The sequence below is a fragment of the Labeo rohita genome, chromosome 6, assembly GCF_022985175.1.
Source record: "Labeo rohita strain BAU-BD-2019 chromosome 6, IGBB_LRoh.1.0, whole genome shotgun sequence".
NCBI lineage: Eukaryota > Metazoa > Chordata > Actinopteri > Cypriniformes > Cyprinidae > Labeo > Labeo rohita.
In genome coordinates, this window is record NC_066874.1 from 21,861,225 (window position 1) to 21,880,650 (window position 19,426).

At 33.9% G+C, this 19,426-nt stretch overlaps 1 protein-coding gene across 6 annotated transcripts in view; it reads left to right on the plus strand.

The window, feature by feature from the left end:
* The window catches only part of lrp8 (low density lipoprotein receptor-related protein 8, apolipoprotein e receptor), a 201,431-nt gene that overhangs the window by 145,949 nt on the left and 36,056 nt on the right, over window positions 1–19,426 (plus strand). For all 6 annotated transcript variants that reach the window (XM_051111510.1, XM_051111513.1, XM_051111511.1 and 3 more), the window contains 4 exons: window positions 1,178–1,303; window positions 3,046–3,168; window positions 9,282–9,401; window positions 9,657–9,782. In XM_051111510.1, coding sequence (XP_050967467.1) covers window positions 1,178–1,303; window positions 3,046–3,168; window positions 9,282–9,401; window positions 9,657–9,782 — 495 coding nt within the window. The remainder of the gene's footprint in view (window positions 1–1,177; window positions 1,304–3,045; window positions 3,169–9,281; window positions 9,402–9,656; window positions 9,783–19,426) is intronic.

Genomic DNA, 19,426 nt, shown 5'->3' on the forward strand with positions numbered 1-19,426 from the left:
CGATTCATTAACACAGAGACACGCAAAACACGCAGGATTCATATTTAAATGGTATTTTTGCGGCTTAATATTTACAGATACTAGTCCATACCGTAGGTTGATTTAAGTGTATTGACCTACTTTTGATTTATTCATCAAAACTTTGACAAATTCTGTAACGTTCCACGTTATTTAGTAAATTCTGTTTTTATGACTGGATTCCACAATTCCATCCACGTTTTTTGCATCGCGAAAATCATAGGGCCCTATAAACGACAGAATTTTCATTTTTGGGTGAACCATCCCTTTAAGTTAACTGTTAGATGTTTATTCTTTGTGGGTAAATACTGTTCAAAACAATTGAACTTATATTACCAACGATTTTGCTCCTCAAGTGAATATATTTAGTTTTAAGGACGGTTATTTATTTTTACTGAAAAACAGGGCAAAAATATAGGTCAAATGTATTTTTAAGCAGTGTATAGAGGCAAGAGAGCTGGCGTGAGATAAGTTGAAGTGCTCTAGTGAAATTGATCACGGTGAATGTTCTCCCACCGCAGCTCCTCTAAAATACACCGTATGAAAGATTAAAGGGATTTTAAAAGATGAATGTGAAAAATTAAGACCTTTCTTTGCCGAACAGCACATTTTATTTCTTTAGTGTGTTCCCTTATCCCCCATAGTAAGTGACTGATTGTTTTTAATGCTTTTTTTCTGAGAAAGCTCTTGCAAATAAGCTATTACCTTGAGATCTGACAGGAGGTAAAAAGCCAAAACCATTTGCTGTTTTAGAACTAAAGCTCACACACAGAGGTGCGATGGGTGATTACTAAAAAAAAATGTGATGGTGAGTGCTTTAGTATGCATGTTTTTAACAGCTTTAACAACTCATGGCTTCATCTTAGTTCTTTACATTTACTAGGCAGATTCTTTTATGCAAAGTATATTTAAATTATACATTTGTGATGAACCGATATGCATTTTAATGGCTTATGCCTATGTCATAGATGTCAGTAGATTTTGGAATAGACATTAGGTGAAATGACCACCTCTGGGATTCAGTAAATCACACTCCGATCTGCAGTTTTCTGCTTACATAACTAAAAACAACCTCATAATGACCAAATATTAATCAATTAATTGGCCAGGCTGATATATAGCAACAGAAACGGTACTTAAATGTGTGTTTGTCCAACAGCTGTGCTGACCTGCCGTCCTGATGAGTTCCAGTGTGGCGATGGCTCCTGCATTCACGGCACTAAACAGTGTAACAAAGTGCACGACTGTCCAGATTTCAGCGACGAGGCTGGCTGCATCAACAAAAGTGAGTCACTTCAACAATCTCCCTTTCCCCATCTCTCTTTTGATTAGCCTCTTCATCTCTCCTCTCTTCTAGCAGCATTTTTAGTGAAGATGAAAGAGTAGAGTGCACCCAATCACGTAGCCTCAATCAAGTTAACATTCACACAAAGCACTACAATACCAAACAGATGTACCCCTACATGATTCCAGGGATACATGGAACACTTCCCATATGGTACCTTCAATCAAATTCACCTCAAAAGATTAATTATGCCATGGCTATATCTGGTTAGTGATGCATAACATGATTTAGGACATGTGTAGGGCATAGGATCAGCATCCTTTGTTGGACCTAAAATGAGTTTTTTAAATGATCAAAAATGCCAGTCAAGACTTATTTACAGTCAAACCAAAAATTATTCAGACACCAGATAAAATTTATGTATATGTATATTTTTTTTATATAATTTATATTATAGTTAATTTATGTAAGTGTGGATAGCAAAATAAACTGTGACATATTACACTCAAAAATTCTTCGTACAGTGGACTACCAGTAACATTTATAACAATTTGGGACCAAATATTATTTAGACACATTGACCTGACCATGTTTTGCTTAAGTATCTATTACATAAATTTCATGAAAATGAAAATTCTGACATTATCAAGATGAATTTGTTCTGACACAGAGTTCTTGTCACATTTTATTACCATTTTCTAAACTATAGCAAATAAACTGTGGTAATTTGAGAAATGTTGAAGGTGTCTAAATAAATTTTGGTTTGACTGTATATATACAGTATATATAGGTGGAAAAGATATTAGGGTTTTGCTTTCTGTTCTTAAAAGAATCCAAATTACCATGGTTTCCACAAAAATATTAAGCAGCACAGCTTATTTCAACATGGATAATAAGAAGAAATGTTACTTCTCAATATTAGAATAATTTCTGATGGATCAGATGCAGTGTTGCCAAGTCCGTGTTTTTTCCGCTTTTTATTAAGACACTGGAATGTAAATTTTACTCAGGGAACCCTGCCAAAAACTGTATTTTACCACCCAGAATGTGATTTTTTTTTTTTTTTTTAGCAGGGGGACCCCCTAGAAATGCAGTTGGGCTAATTTTGGGCTATTTTTTGAGTGGCAGTTGGGTGGGTTTTATTGTGAAAACCTGGCAACACTGATCAAATGACACTGAAGACTGGAGTAATTGGAATAATAGCTGCTAAATATTTAGCTTGGCATCACAAGAGTAAATTACACTTTTAGAAATATATAAAAATAGAAAGGTGTTGTTTTAAATTTAAATCATTCTTATGATATAACTTCTTTGTGGTATTTTTGACCATGTAAATGCAGCCTTGGTAAGAGATTTCTTTCAAAAACTTGCAGAATGCATCTTGGCATGTAAATACATGACACGCAGAGCTCAGGAATGGTAGCCCAAATTACCTCCCACCATGTTTCCATGCCAAGCTTGCAGTGCTTGCACCGTATCCGGGGTCTTCTGATTGGTCCACTGTTTTGGAACTGATGTTGATAAGCAGCATCTTAAAACTCACTTGACACAACGTCTTAAAAATGTCATTTCAACGATCTGTTGTCATTGTACGGCCAAGAGCAAAATTGCTTGATTGTGTGTTGCTTGATGTGTTTTGTGTAATGGCAATTCATGTTTTGTACTCTACATAATTTAGTTTTATTTATGTGCTACTCTTGAAATATCAGAAGTGTAAGAACTCTTTATTGTGTTCTTGACAGCCACCAAATGTGAAGGCCCGCTGAAGTTCATGTGTAAGAGCGGGGAATGTATCGATAGCAGTAAAGTGTGTGACAGTATCAAGGACTGCAAGGACTGGTCTGACGAGCCTGTGAAGGAGTGTGGTGAGTTCAGGCACTTTTGCACAAATGCAAACATTCTCAGAAAATTGCTCATTGGTATAATCATGGATTCTGGAATTTTAAATTGATAGTTTACACAAAAATGAAAATTAGCCCATTATATACTTACCCTCCAGGTATCCTAGGTGTATATGACTTTTTTCTTTTAGACTAGGGCTGTGCAAATAATCGCATGCGATTATGATGCGCATCTCTTCAGTAATGCCGGTTCCCTGATTAGTCGTAAATTTCCATCACGTGCAGTCAGACGCATTCATTATGGAGCGGCACAAAGAGCCAAAAGAGCCGAAATTCACTGACAAGCCGCGCAATATCGCGTTCATTATCGCCTGCGTGAGTGCCGCTCCATAATGAATGCGTCTGACTGCACGTGATGGAAATTTACGACTAATCAGGGAACCGGCATTACTGAAGAGATGCGCATCATAATCGCATGCGATTATTTGCACAGCCCTATTTTAGACTAATGCAATCTGTGTTATATTAAAAATTATCCTGGCATTTCCAAGCTTTAGAATGGCATAGGCAGATGTTTCCCTTCATCAGTCCAAAACAAGTCCAATAAAGTGCATCCATCCATAATAAAAAGTGCCTTACACGGCTCTGGGGGGTGAATAAAGAAAAATATCCATATTTAAAGCATAAGAATCACTTAAATCTAGCTTGTGCCAACAGTTGTATATAGAAGCCACTCCAGGCGGATAAAAGAAGTCCACTTCCAGAACAACAATTTACAGATAATGTACTCACCCCCTTGTCATCAAAGATGTCCATGTCTTTCTTTCTTCAGTCATAAAGAAATTATGTTTTTTGAGGAAAACATTTCAGCATTTTTCTCCATATAATGGACTGCTATGGTGCCCTGAGTTTGAACTTCCAAAATGCAGTTTAACGATCCCAAATGTGGTTGTAAACAATCCTAGCCGAGGAAGAAGGGTCTTATCTAGCGAAACGATCGCTTATTTTCATAAAAATAAAAAAAATTATGTAGTTTTTAATGTCAAATGCTTGTCTTGTCTCACTCTGCCTGAGCTGTTTTTTTTTTTCCGGTTCATGATAGTTAGGGTATGTCAAAAAAATTCCCATCTCATGTTCTCCCTCCACTTCAAAATCATCGTATAATGCTGTTTTACCTTTTTGTTAAGGGTGTTTGATGATCTTTGGATGTTCACTTTGCAAAGACTGGGTCGGAACTTCTGCGGCAATGTAGGATGATTTTGAAATGATTTTGGAAGTTGAGGGAGAAAATACGATTGGAGTTTTTCGACATACCCTAACTGTCTTGAACCAGAATACACAGAGTTCAGGGAGAGCAAGACAAGATGAGCTTTGAGATTAAAAAGTATTTAAATTGTATTTTTTAAATTAAAATAACCCATCGTTTCACTCAATAAGACCCTTCATCTTCAGCTGGGATCGTTTACAACCACATTTGGGATCATTTAAAGCCACATTTAAACTGTATTTTGGAAGTTCAAACTCGGGGCACCATAGCAGTCCATTATATGGAGAAAAATCCTGAAATGTTTTCCTCAAAAAACACAATTTCCTTACGGCTTAAGAAAGAAAGACATGAACATCTTGGATGACAAGGGGGTGAGTACATTATCTGTAAATATTGTTCTGGAAGTGGACTGCTGCTTTAACTAATACGCTGGTGTTGCACATGCACCGCTCAGACCTGGGGTCTTTTTATTATGGATGGATGCACTTTTTTGGACTTGTTTTGGACTGATGAAGTGAAACATCCTCCTATGCCGTTCTAAAGCTTGGAAGTGCCAGGACATTTTTTTTAATATAACTCAGATTGCATTCATCTGAAAGAAGGAAGTCATATACACCTCGGAGTAAATAATGGGCTAATTTTCATTTTTAAATGAGCTATCCTTTTAAATGAGGTTTTATATGTAAGCATTTTATATAACACATTTTAAATTATGAGTTTAACGTAAGTTTTGACATTACTTAGTTGTTTTAGTGTGGAAAGCCAAAGGTAGAATTGTAAAATTGCTTAAAATTGTATGCCTGCAGGCAGTGATCTAAGGTCAGCTTTTTCTTTCTCACTACTAACTAGTAATTTGGAGAGGGGGAACTAAACCTAGTCCAGCATTTAAGCTTATAGGCGGTGTTGGCTTATTAGGGGCTTCACTTGATCAAGGGCCAACAACACACGGACCGATCATTAAGATCAAAGTATGAGTCTTCCCTCGGGTGCTATCATGCGAGGAGAACGTGCCCAGCATGTTCTCCTGCACTCCAGAGAGAATGCAGGTTCCCATAGATCTGATTTTTCTCTTTGTTCTTGTCTTTCATCAAATTTGGGGAACTGGACTTTTTCTTCAGCAACAAGCTAGAGCTGAAAATGCCATATTTTTGGTGAAGCGTGAAATTTTTTTGATGTTATAATACTTTCTTCTTTCCAACTTTAATGTACAGAGACAACTGTAGGTAAACCATTCAGTGGCTGACTTTATGAAAAATATAAACGCTCATGGGACTGTTAGTTTAAGCAGTTCAGTATCTCAGTACTAGTGTTGATTTGGAGCAGGACTGCATATCATAAATCCTGTAAAAATGGTTAATTATACCTAATGCAACTATTTTTCATATTTAACCTTACTGCAAAGCAGTGTTATTTTAGTATTTGTTCCAGGGCTGGCAAAGTCTCTAGCCTGACGTCTCAGGGCTATTGTGTCTTCTAGTCGGGCTACCAAAATGTATCACCGCCCTGCCCGACAAGCTATTTTAAATACAGGGTACCTGCAAGTCCTTAAAAAGTCTTCAGTTTGGTTGTATCAAATCGAAGGCCATAAAAAGTCATAAATCAGACAGAAACATCTTAATTATAATTTCAAGCGGTCTTACATTTGGGGACGGGTCTTACATTAGTTTGACTGTAGATATTGCACACTTCACCTTTGCAAGGAAAATATCGTACTAACTAAATGTTCAGATAGTTTACTAACACCTTGCAGGTGTATGTTAATTTGATCGATATGGTATTTAGGAAATGCCAGGTCCACACTCGACTCTTCCTCTCTCCATTTCTCCCTGTCCTCTTGGTTATGTTCACTCTTGTATCAATCCCTAATGTAAAATACATGGTCTCACAGTGGCTCTTCAGGATGGTGTTAATTTCCTTGCGGGTCCCTCCACTCAGCAGATGAGATTAGTGCAGGCACCTGACTCACGACAGACACCCCCGCCCCATGTGAGCCCATTGCAGTCTGGACCAGATCCAAGTGGGCCACTGCAGCTATGCATGCTAAATCCCTAGGACTGGTGCCAGGGATTATGCTTCTACCATATTCACTAGTGCATCCTTTACTTGTTATACATGATTCGTATGTGGCCTGGAGAAAATACTTTCTTTATTGTTTGTTGGAGAGCGTCTCACTCGATTTTTGAGTGTGCATTTCTCTTAGTCACGGTTCAGGTGTTTGTCCTACCTCTTCTCTCAGCCTGTCTCCTTTAATTCTACTTTGTCTTTTCTTTCCCCTATTTCACTTGAACTTCCTGTGGTGTTTCTGTCCTCTGTCTATCTCCTGCTGTCAGCTGTTCCTCAGCATTAGCATTAGCTATTTTTTTCTTTCTCCCTTTCTGTTGCTGTCTGTCTTCCTCCACCTGTCCACCTTTTTTTTCGTTCTGGCAGGCTGGTTTATATGTCCCTTGTGATCTATTCGCACACATTGATATCCACAAGCTTACTTACTAACTTTACTTACTTACTCACTTTATTTATTTATTTGAGTTTTATTATTTTTTATTATTATTAGCTTTTAGAATGATAGTACATATTTAATAAATAATAACAGTTTATAATAATAAATATATTTTACTATATTATTACAAATAATAAATCAAAATAGTTTTAAATATCAAATATTTATAAATGAAACTATTTTTATGCTTATAAAATGTTGTTTATTATTATTAAATATAATTTTGCTATTATAGAACAGTTGTTGTTGTTGTTGTTGTTTATTGTTTGTTAATTGCTATTATTATTATTAGCTTTCAGAATTATAGTAAATATTTCATAAATACATTAATAACTGTTTATCATTTTTTATAATTTTTAAATAAATAAATAAATAGTTTGTATTTCTTTATATTTATATTATTTTGTGTTATTATTAATATTATTATTAGTGTTAGTATTTGCTCACTAAATAAGTTTATTTTAAAAAATGGTAAAAAAAAAAAAAGTTTATATTTTATAGTTATAAATAGTGTGTGTGTGTGTGTGTGTGTGTGTGTGTGTGTGTGTGTACTTGTTTTTGCTACATTGTGGGGACCAAATGTCCCCACAAGGATAGTAAAACCTGAAATTTTTGACATTGTGGGGACCGGCTTGTGTGTGTGTGTGTGTGTGTGTGTGTGTGTGTATTTATTCAGCTTTTTTATTATATTCATTATTCTCAATAAGAAGAATGATAATAAAGCAGAATAAATGGTTAATTTAAATATCAACTATTTATAAATGAACCTGTTTTATATTTATATTTTAAATTATAAAGTTTATTGTTGTTGTTGTTATTTATTTATTTAACTATTATTATTATTATTATTATTATTATTATTATTATTATTAGCTTTGAAAATTAAAGTACATTTTTAATAAATACATTAATAAACATTTAATATATAATAGAAATAAATCATAGTTTGTATTTCTTTATATTTATATTATTTTGTGTTATTAATATTATTAGTGTTAGTATTTACTCACTAAATATGTTTATTTTAAAAAATAATACAAAAAGTTTATTTTTATTTAATAAAATTATAAATACTGTGTATGTATTTATTCAGCTTTATTATTATAGTTATTATTCTTAATAAAAAGAATGATAATAAAGCAGAATAAAAAGGTAAATGTCAACTATTTATAAATACTATTTATATATTTATATTTTAAATTATAAAGCTTATTATTATTATTATTATTATTTGTTTATTTAACCGTTATTATTGTTAGCTTTCATTCTATTAAATATTTAATAAACACATTAATAACAGTTTATAATAATAAAATAAATTAATTAAATTATATTTATATTTCTTTATATTTATATAATTTTGTGGTATTATTATTATTATTATTATTATTATTATTATTATTAGTGTTAATGTTTGCTTGCTAAATAAGTTTAGTTAAAAAAAAATTATATATATATATATATATATATATGTATTATAAAGTTATAAATAGTGTTTATGTATTTATTCTGCTTTATTATTAAAGTCATTATTCTTAATATTTAATATTTATTTATTTAATATTTAAATAATAATTATTATACTATTATTATTATTATTATTATTATTGCTAGTTTTCAAAATTCTATTAAATATTTAATAAGTACATTACTAACAGTTTATAAAATAAAACAAATAAATAAATAATAGTTAATAATAAAAGTACTGCTGTCTGAATGCCATTTGTGGAATACGTTTTGAAAATTTCAAGCTGAAAGCTTTATATTAATTCCACTAAATCTGTGGTGAAGTCCTAAATAGGTTAATGACACATAATGGTTTTTCTGTGGTAATTGTGGTATTAAAGGTTAAAAAGACATTCTCAGCTAAAGTTTATCTTACTTTACGAAACCTGCAACAATTACTCTTGTTCAGTAAAAAGTTTAATAAAAAATTTGTGGTAATGGCAATATTCTATTGCTTTTTATTAGGGTCAGAAAGAGCAGACATACTGTAGAGATGACATAAAATGCGATGCCTGTGTGTTATGACAGTGGGGAGCTATCAGCCAATGCCCAAATGTTTTTGCAATACTCTGCAATACTGGTGAGACCTTTGCCATATTACTCTGTCACTCTCTATCACAGCGCCACATCCACAAACAGTTTCCTCCTACCCACTGCATTTTTTTCAAGCATTTAAGCCTGGTCTTTCAGTTAGACGGCACTCACCTCATCACTTTCTCATAAAGTCTTGACACAAACTTGAAGCTCAACCTAGAAAATGAGAAAGAAGCAGTCTATCGTCTAGTGTCAGGTTGCACTTACCGTCCAATTCCTGCCGGGCACGCTGACCTTTGACACCACCTTTCTTGTTATTTTTTTCTGTCTTAGGTCTGAATGAATGTGCCATTAACAATGGCGGCTGCTCTCACATATGTAAGGACCGGCAGATCGGCTACGAGTGTGAATGTCCTCCGGGCTACAAGCTCCTGGACAAGAAGACTTGTGGAGGTAACATGAATATTATTTCAGATACCAAGATTTTGATGCTGTGCGAGTCTACATTGTACCCATTTTCCCAAAAGGCCTCTGTTGTATGTGCAATGTGAACATCTAGGATTTGTTTACTCTAAGCGCCATAGTAGAGAAATCCCCAGATGGTGTTTGCAAGCATCATTTATCTTGTCTGTGGACACTGCACTACAAAAGCCTCTGTTCTCTGTGTCTCTGCTCTGTTTCTAATGCTTTTCTGATGGTCTGTGCCAGACATAGACGAATGCGAGAACCCAGATGCCTGCAGTCAAATATGTATCAACCTCAAAGGCGACTACAAATGTGAATGCTACGAGGGTTACGAAATGGACCCGGTTACCAAGACGTGTAAAGCAGTGGGTAAGACATTCCATACAAGAATCTCCATTCATCACAGTTGTGGACCAGAGTCCAAAATATGTCCAAAAAACATTTTTTTGTTGTTGTATGTACTAATGGCGGTGGACAGTTTACCAATGGTAAACTTGTGGCTTTTCAGATACAAAACAATGTTTTATTCTGTAATCCTAGCATCATGTAACAAGGCCAAAAGTAAATATAAATATTTCACTTCACATTGCATCAACTCTTCCATTTAGTCACTGAAGTGGCAGTGGAGGACAGTGTTTTCTTTAAATATTCTTTATATTTGAAAAGTAAGTACTTAAAATAAGAATTAAAATTAGGTTATTGCGAGTTTATATCTCGCAATTCTGACTTTTTTCTCAGAATTGTGATATATAAACTCGCAATTGCGAGTTATGAAGTCCAGTTCTGAGGGTGGAAAAAAGACTGATATTTTCTCAGAACGGTGAGTTTATATCTAGAATTCTGACGTAATAACTCACAGTTGCATGTTATAAAGTCAGAATTGTGAGATATAAACTTGCTATTCTATATATATATAACTTATATCTCGCAATATTTCTCAAAATTGCGAGTTTATTGCTCAGAATTGCAAGTTTTTTCTGACAATTCTGATTTTATAACTCTTTTATAACTTATTCTAAGAAAAAAGTCAGAGTTGCATGTTTATATCGAAATTCTGATTATAATTCACAATTGTGAGTTTATATCATGTAATTCTGTGAAAAAAGTCAGAATTGCGAGTTTATATCTTGAATTTCTGACTTTGCATCTTAGAATTACCAGTTTATATTACACAATTCTAAAAGAAAGTCAGAATTGCGAGTTAATATGTCTAATTTCTGACTTTATAACCCCCAATTGCAAGTTTATATCTCAAAATTTTGACTGTATCCCGCAGTTACAAGTTTATATTATGCAATTCTAAAAAAAAATCTGATTTGCTAGTATATCTCAAAATCCTGACTTTATAACTCGCAGTTGCAAGTTTATATCAATTCTGAGAAAAAGGTCAGGATTGCAAGTTTATATCTCGAAATTTTGACTTTATAACTCACAATTTATACTCGCATGTTAATATCATAATTCTGAGAAAAATGTCAGAATTGTGAGATAAAAAGTCGCATTTACCTTTTTTATTTTTTATTCAGTGGCAGAAACAGCCTTCCATAGGTAAGTGAGGAAGACTTTTTTTTGTAGGCTACTTGTTTGTTTTATAAAGAAGATTGAATTGGTGAGGCATGGTATGCTTTGGAATCGTTAGGGTTTTGTGTACCTAATGAAGCTCATCTTTATTGTCCTTCATTTGCCTGACCAGCCTGCGTAAAACTTCAGTGCATTTCCAGCACTCCCGATAGGCTGGATGACAGCTGGAGAAACACTGTCATTAAGTGCTCTGTGTAAAACTGGCGAACAAAAACGTTCCCTCAGGCTAAAGAGCATACTGAAAACTTAGTGAAGTGATTTCACTCTTCAGAAATTGCATTCTGTTGGGACTGTGTTTAGGTCTGATATGTCAGCTTAAGTTTGGTTGTGAAGTTTCCAAACTTATTGGATCGTAGTGCAAAGCAAGATTTTTAATGTACTATATATATATTGCATTGTGTGTGTTTTATCTGAGGTAAAAAAAAAGAGTTCTTTTAGATAGTTGAGATATTTTCTGTCTTTATATGGTTCTTGACACTAAAAACAGAGAATATGTACTGCAACTGTAATGTGTCAGAGTTTTTGTTCTTTTGTAGTCTGTCACGATTGAGTTAGACTTTGTTTGTTCTGTGATATGAACTGGAATTTTAGTTTACAGATGCAGTTTTGAATTAAGATTAGATATTTGACATTTTTTCAGTCATTCTGAATTCTCTTTAAAAGAGCTCCAGTGATCTATGGGTTTTGAATCACGCCTAATGCTTTTTCTTCATCGTTCCACTTTTTTGGTGTGCCTAGAAAAGCTATTAAATAGTTTTTTGCCTCTGGTATATCTTTCAAAATGTAAAATAAATAACTTTTTTGTTCCCTTTCATAAGTATATCAGGCAGAGGCACATTAAAGATAAGAGGGAGGTGCGCTTTTATGCACTCTTCCCAGACTTTGGTTTTCTGGGCATGACAGCCATTTTTTACACACAATAGTATCTACAAATATGACCTTTGGGTGCCAATATGAGCTATAATGACTGATGTGAATAGAGAGTGCAGAGAGCGTTCAGTGACCCTGTTAGTAAAACAAAACATGACCAGACCAATTTTACAGACTTCATATTCAGGTTTTTTTATTATTATTATTATTATTATTATTCAAGTGTAGCCAAAAGCAAACAGAACAAAACAGTGTCTTTCATATGTGATACTGAAGAAATGAACATCGCTGCTTAATACTGCGTGCAGTATTTTAATTAAATATTCTGTTACATCTGAATTAACATAATCAGTTTAGATTTGAGCAGACTAATATTATAAATGAAAGGCAAATCCAATTAATGTGCAGTTGGTACACAAGCCACTCATTATTTGTGTACATATCAGCCACAGCACTAAGTGGAGTGCAAACCCCCTTAAAATGATAGTTCTCTCTGTCATTTATTCTGTTGATCATGAATCATGCACATATTTTGAGGATGTAACAAAAGATATTTTGGTGGCCATTGACTTCCATTGAAAGGACATACTGTACATAAAAATATTCAAAATATCATCTTTATGTTTCAAATTACTTTTTTAAGTGAACTATCCCTTTAAATGTAGTAAAATAACTAAAATGCACAGGCTTGTTTGACAACAGCAGTTTGATGAAAGATACCACTGTTCAATAAATGTTTGTTGATAATAATCAAAATAAAGAATTATTATGCTAAGTAATATTAAGTTATATTAAGTACTATAATCAGTTCGCATACCTGTATGATGTTTATCAAGCAGCTTGGCATTCATAAAAAATGAAACATTCTAATGTCTAATGAAAAAAAAATCTAATTATGTGCAACATTTTTTTTTTTTTTGTGGCTTATCTAATCATTTTTTAGTCATTTTAAAAAACATGTTATTAAAATTTGGGTTTCTAGATCCTGGAATAGGCATTGAAATGAATGAAATCTTAAAGTCATACAAATTGTTTATCAAGCAGTTTAGCAACTTAGCATTCATAAAAAAATGAAACACACTCATTAAATGATTTTAATGATGTGCAATCACTTTTAAAATGCCTTTTTATTGTGGCTTATCTAATCTTTTTTTGTCATTTTAAAATACATGTTATTAGCTTTTAAAATTTGGGTTTCTAGATCCTGGAATAGGCATGGAAATTGATGGAATTTTAAAAAGTCATAAAACTTGTTTATCAAGAAATTAAGCAACTTTGCATTCATAAAGGAAACACGTTTGTAAATAAATTCTAATGATGTGCAATCACTTTTACAACACTTTTTCGTGGCTTATCTAATCATTTTTAGTCATTTTAACATACATGCTATTAGTGGGTTTCTAGATCCTGGAATAGGCATGGAAATGAATTAAATCTTAATGTCATAAAAATTGTTTATCAAGCAATTAGCAACCTGGCATTCATAAAAAATGAAATGCATTCATTAAAAAAAATCTACTTATGTGCAATCACTTTTACAATGCCTTTTTACTGTGGCTTATCTAATCTTTTTTTTTTTAATTTTAAAATACATGTTATTAGCTTTTAAAATTTGGGTTTGTAGATCCTGAAATCTTAAAAAGTCATAAATATTGTTTATATTATAATATTGTTCATTCATAAAAATTATTCTTATGATGTGCAATCACTTTTACAACACTTTTTTGTGGCTTATCTAATCATTTTTTTGTCATTTTAAAATACATGTTATTAGCTTTTTAGATTCTAGATTCTGAAAAGAAATATAGTTAGTTTTTTTTCAGCTATATGCAGCATTTAAAATATTCTCTTTAAAATATTAGAAATTGTTCGTTGGGAAATTTTTTTTTTAATAATCCTTATCTGGAAAATATGATTTGAGAATTCATGGAGATTGTGTGTTGAAAAGGTGTGTGAACCCTGTATTATACTAGAGAGCAGCATGTGTGTCGTGTGCTTCCAGCTTTCTGATAGGCCTGTCACATACTGTCATTATAAGTGTGAGGTCACTCACCTGTTGAGGGTAAATCTGAGCCTTGTAATTTGGCCTTAATGTGAGACTCAGCTGAGTGACATGATCGAGGGGGTTATGGGAGATGACTGGCAGTGGCATAACCGCAGACACTTTTTCATGTCTGTCTCTGTCTCTTTTCTTTGTTACTTGTCAGTCAAGATGCATCATTTGATTATCTTCATGCTTTCACTCCCACCTGTTTTCCGTCACCCCACTTCCTATAAATGACTCTAGAAATTGATGAAACTATGTCACGCTGTCTGTGCTCTGCACACTGGGTGTCAGCCAATACCATGATGCCTGTCTGCGGTGTGGAACAGCTTGTGGAGGAAATCAAATACGTGTTTGGATATGTCGTGGTGTCTTCGGGACTGATGGCTCACGTTTATTCTGTGAGCTGCTGTTGCATCAGCTGAGGAATATTATTGGATGAAATGGTTGCAGAAGTGAAGCACAGTGGAGAATTGCAGTGGACATTGAGAGGGAAGCTCAAAGACACTGGCGACTGTCTTGATGTCTGGAAGAAGCACAGTGTGTGTGTGAAGGACTTAGACAAGCTGTTCATTAAACGCATGAATGATATGATGGCACATTTGTGGATCTCCAATAAGTCTGAATCGTAAACTGGACGATCCTCATCTTATTGTCGCCACTGTCGCCAACAGATTACTTTAGATTATTGTAAGGCAACCGTTTTTGAGATTAAAGGATTTGTTTATTTCCAGAATAGAAATTTCCTGATAACTTAATCACCCCATGTCATCCAAGATGTTCATGTCTGTCTTCAGTCGAAAAGTAATTAAGGTTTTTGAGGAAAACATTTCAGGATTTGTCTCCATATAGTGGACTTCAGTGGTGGCCAATGTGTTGAAGGTCAAAATGACAGTTTCAATGCAGCTTCAAAGGGCTCTACACAATCCCAGCCAAGGAATAAGAGTCTTACCTAGCGAAATGATTAGTCATATTCTAAAAAAAATAAAAATGTACATACTTTTTAACCACAAATGCTCATCTCGCACTAGCTGGACTTTGCACATTACGTAGTCATGTTAGAAAAGGTCACGCGTGACATAAGTGGAAATACCAACCCAGTGTTTACAAAGCAAATGTGCAAAAAAAAAAAGCCCTTTGCAAAAAAAGATGAAATTAAAATTTCAGACGATTTTGTAGTTGGAAGAGAAAATGAGATGGAGTTTTTCACTCTACCCTACCTTTTTGAACCAAAGTACACAGATGAAGAACGAACCACATGTGACCTTTCCAACGTGACTACATAATGCATAAACAAGCAAGACGAGCATTTGTGGTTAAAAAGTATATGACTTTTTATTTGTTTATAATGACTAGGGATGTAACGATATTAAAATCAATCGATACGATAATATCGTCAACAATATTTATTGCAATATTTAAAAAAAAAAAACAAAAAAAAACTGATTTAATAAATTGAAAATTGCACATTTTAAAGTTAAATTATTCTGTCTAATGCACTTTGAGAGTTCAAAATGAAGAGCTCCAACCCATGTTTTTAAGAAAATTTAAGTAAAAAAAAAAAGTCCTGAAATTTAAACGGGACTCAACACTCTTTTTATTTGTGGTATACTGTCTCAATTTAAATTACATTCACACTGGTGTTTTAGGAAGCCAAACGAATTAGAATATAATAATAATAAATGAAAACAGTTTTTTGGTCGAAACGTTGTTTTTAATAAACTTTGAGAGCAGCAATGGCAGTGTGCGGATTTTTTGATTGACAACAATATAATAATATTAACAACAATGACAGTAATAGCTATATATATTAAAACAATTGCACGGCAAAATAAATGAAAATGAATTATTTCATAGATATATTATTTTTGTTTTACACTACAGTAGGGAAATTACAATACTTATTTCCTAATTTCTACACTTGAAAAAGATTTTTTGAATTTGGACTGCAGTAACCTTACCCATTTAAACCACTAGCTGTCAGCAATTCAACCTGCACTTTTAAGCTTTTATTTTGATGGAAATGGCAGTAGAGCTTTAATTTTAAAGGTAAATTGCTCTAGTGCAAACAGGCTTACAAAAACGCATCTCACTACAAATCTAGTGAAATGCTGTAATCATCTGCCATGAAAATAAAGTGTAACAGATGGCCTCTGCGTTCCCAAACGCGCTAAATTCACAGCACACGCAATAAACGAGTCCACTGCGTTCGTTCACTGTGAACGGAGACGTTCTGTGGCGCGGGAAAAACACCGGATCACGAGCTGATCGCCTCAACGATATGTGCGCTTCGCTTTGAAACATGCCGCAAAAACAGACTTGATGAAGGGGTTAAGCCATATTGCACTTTCGGTTTTAGTTTGTTTGGCAGATACTGTGTGTCAAAGCATAATGGTCTAAAACAAAACTTTAAAGACCTTTAGGTTAGAATAAGAAGTTTAAATATATTTTAAAAACTACACTTGACCTGGAAGACCTAACATTTCATAACGTCATGTGACCACGATAATATCGAGAAATGACCGGTTGTTTCACTAGATAAGACTCAGACTCAATTTCTCAGCAAGGATTGTGTAGCTGCATTGAAAGTGCAATTTGGACCTTCAACCCACTAGCCACTATTATTTTTGTAGTAATAAATTGAGTCAAAATGGTTAATTTATGTAGTTAGGTCACAGGATATAATTTATTCTTGACACTACAGCATGTTTTAGGATTAGAATAACACATTTATGTAAGTCCTTTGTAATACAGGATCAAGGAAGTTTAACAGTTCATGCCCTTTTGCTTAAAAAACCCTTTAGTCAGCGGTGCATCACCTTTAGAATGAATGTGCTTAGGGCACATATGGCCATCTGAGAAAGTGCTGATTTATGTGTTTCTAAAAAGTAGTTGTCATGACACTAAAGATGGTCAGCATGCTACTTAATGTAAATGTTATGCAGCTCAGCTGAAGCTGGAAGTGACATTGCACTCTCTCTCGATTTCTTTTTCTCTCTTTCTCACCCTCTCCTTCTAAGATTGATAATTCCGGCAGATGGGTAAGAATGATTGAATCCCGACTCTTGTTGAAAATGAAAATATTTGCTGACGATACAGTGGTCCGTGAGGGCTTTCTGAAGTGCAGCAGGAAATGCTCTCTCTCCAACACAATCTGGAAGGGCTTTCCATCCACCTGTCCAACTCACGAGCACTGCTCAGCGCCTCAGCAAAAACAGTATTTGGCTTAGACCAGATCAAGAATGAAAGACTGAGGGATGGGTGATGAGGGAGGCAGGGAGGAAAAGAATAACAGAGGCATGAGATCTCATCCATTAGCTCCACTCATCCCCTCTACATCACTGCCAAACCTGAGCGCTGTTTCTGCACTCTCACAGTGACATCTGACCACACAGCACCTGCTGCTCATTATGCTCGCTCACTGGCTCTCTCTCCTTCACCCCCTGCACTATTATCTATTTTTGCACTCTTTTTGTCTTTTATTTGTCTATAACACTTGGCCATAAGGCATCTGTGGATCACAGCCTTGTGAGGAAAGCCTCTGCTGATAGGACAGTAAAAAAGTTCTCTGTGAACTTGTCCCAAACCTGAAACACCTGAAACTCCAAAACTCTTCTCAGGCTTTAAATAGACATAGAAAAACGTGAAGGTAGTGTTTGTGTATGGTCTGTGATGCCTCTGTCTGGTTTGGTGAGTGGTTGAAATCAGGGCTGTAACCACCATAGACACTGAGGGGGACAAAAATCAAAAATGGCCAGACTCTCCTCCCCAGTATTTAACATTTTTGCACTTGTCTGCTGCCCTCTATTACCCAGCGCTTGTTTCTTAGGATGACAAAAAGGTTTAAAGTAGGCCGGGCAGCGTAATATATAGTAAATAAATCAATAAAACTTCTTTAATTCAACAAGAGCACATTAAATTGATTCAAAGTGGCAGTAAAGATATTTATAATGCTACAAAAAGTCTGTTTCATTTAAATGCTGTTCTTTTAACATTTCTGTTTATCATCTTGAAACATTGAAGATTTTTTTTCTTGATATTTAAAGGTTTTCTAGAGAATCGTTAGCCAGAACTGGTACATTACCTGCAGAAAATTCTGCTTTGCCATCAGAGGGAATGAATTACATCTTAAATCATATTTAAACAGAAACCAATATTTTGAATAGTAAAAATATTTCACAGTATTACTCTTTTAAATGTATTTTAATCAAATAAATACAGTCCTTTTTTAGCTGACTTTTGAAACATTTCAAAATATTAAAAAATGTTACTCACCCCAAGCTTTTTATATAATTTTGACTTATTACTAGACTTATTTTACTTACTATATTCTATTCTATTCTATTCTATTCTATTATATTATATTGAGTAAAGTAAAATACTACTGTCCACCTCTGCCCCTTTTTAATTTTTAATGATAATATAATATAATATAATATAATATATAATTAAAATAAGTCAAGTAATAAGTCAAAATTATATAAAAAGTTTGGGGTCAGTAAAAAATGTTAATGTCAACAAAAAAGGACTGCATTTATTTGAATATATATTATAAGATGTAATTAATTCCTCTGATGGTAAAGCAGAATTTTCTGCAGGTATTACAGCAGTTTCATTCAAATATCAAGAAAAAGGTCACTTGAGTAAAGTAAAAATACTTCACTACTGTCCGTCTCTGCCCCCTTTTAATATTTAACTATATAATATAATACAATTATTGTATTTACATTATATTATATTATATTATTCATATCATTAAATATTAAAAAGGGGCAGAGGTGGAAGTATTTTTTTACTTTACTCAAATAAATTTTAAAAGTGTCTAATTTTTGAGTGTGTTTCTTTGGTGAACATTTACTTCACTGCATTCCAAACCATGATGTTGTACTTTTTACTGCACTACATTTCATAAATAATATTACACTTTGGAATGTTGTGAAGTTAAGTACCTTTAAAGCAGAGTACAAATACTTCACTACTATCCGCCTCTGAAAAGGGGAGAAAACCAGCCCAAGGTGGTCAAGTTAGTTTTGGAATGTGTTCATGTACTGTCATACTTAGTCATAATTGTCTTCCGGCTCCAACCAAGTTGACCAAGATAGTCTACTGAATCAACCTGATCAGATTGTAGTCTAGGTGATCAACCATCAAACCATTTATGACATTAATAACCAGATGGGTCTCTGTACTGTGGGTCACTAGTACTGTGGGTAGTTGCTACCTTGCATCAAAGCTCATTTGTGAAAGGTAAAGATTGATTATTTCTACTGTTTTGTACTGTATGTTGCATACATTTAAAAAAAAAACTTCTAGGTTTTTATGTCTGCAAATCACTATGACTGTCAGCACACCTTAAGAGAGCAAAAGAAGTATCCAAATCATGGGACAATCACATTATATCCTCTACAGTAATGCGAATCGTGAGATGTCTAGATGCAGTGAGCTTATTAGAGATGAAAAGCTGAATGAAACTATAATAGAGGGCACAGGAAGGGTACAGTGAGGGTTGGGAGAACAG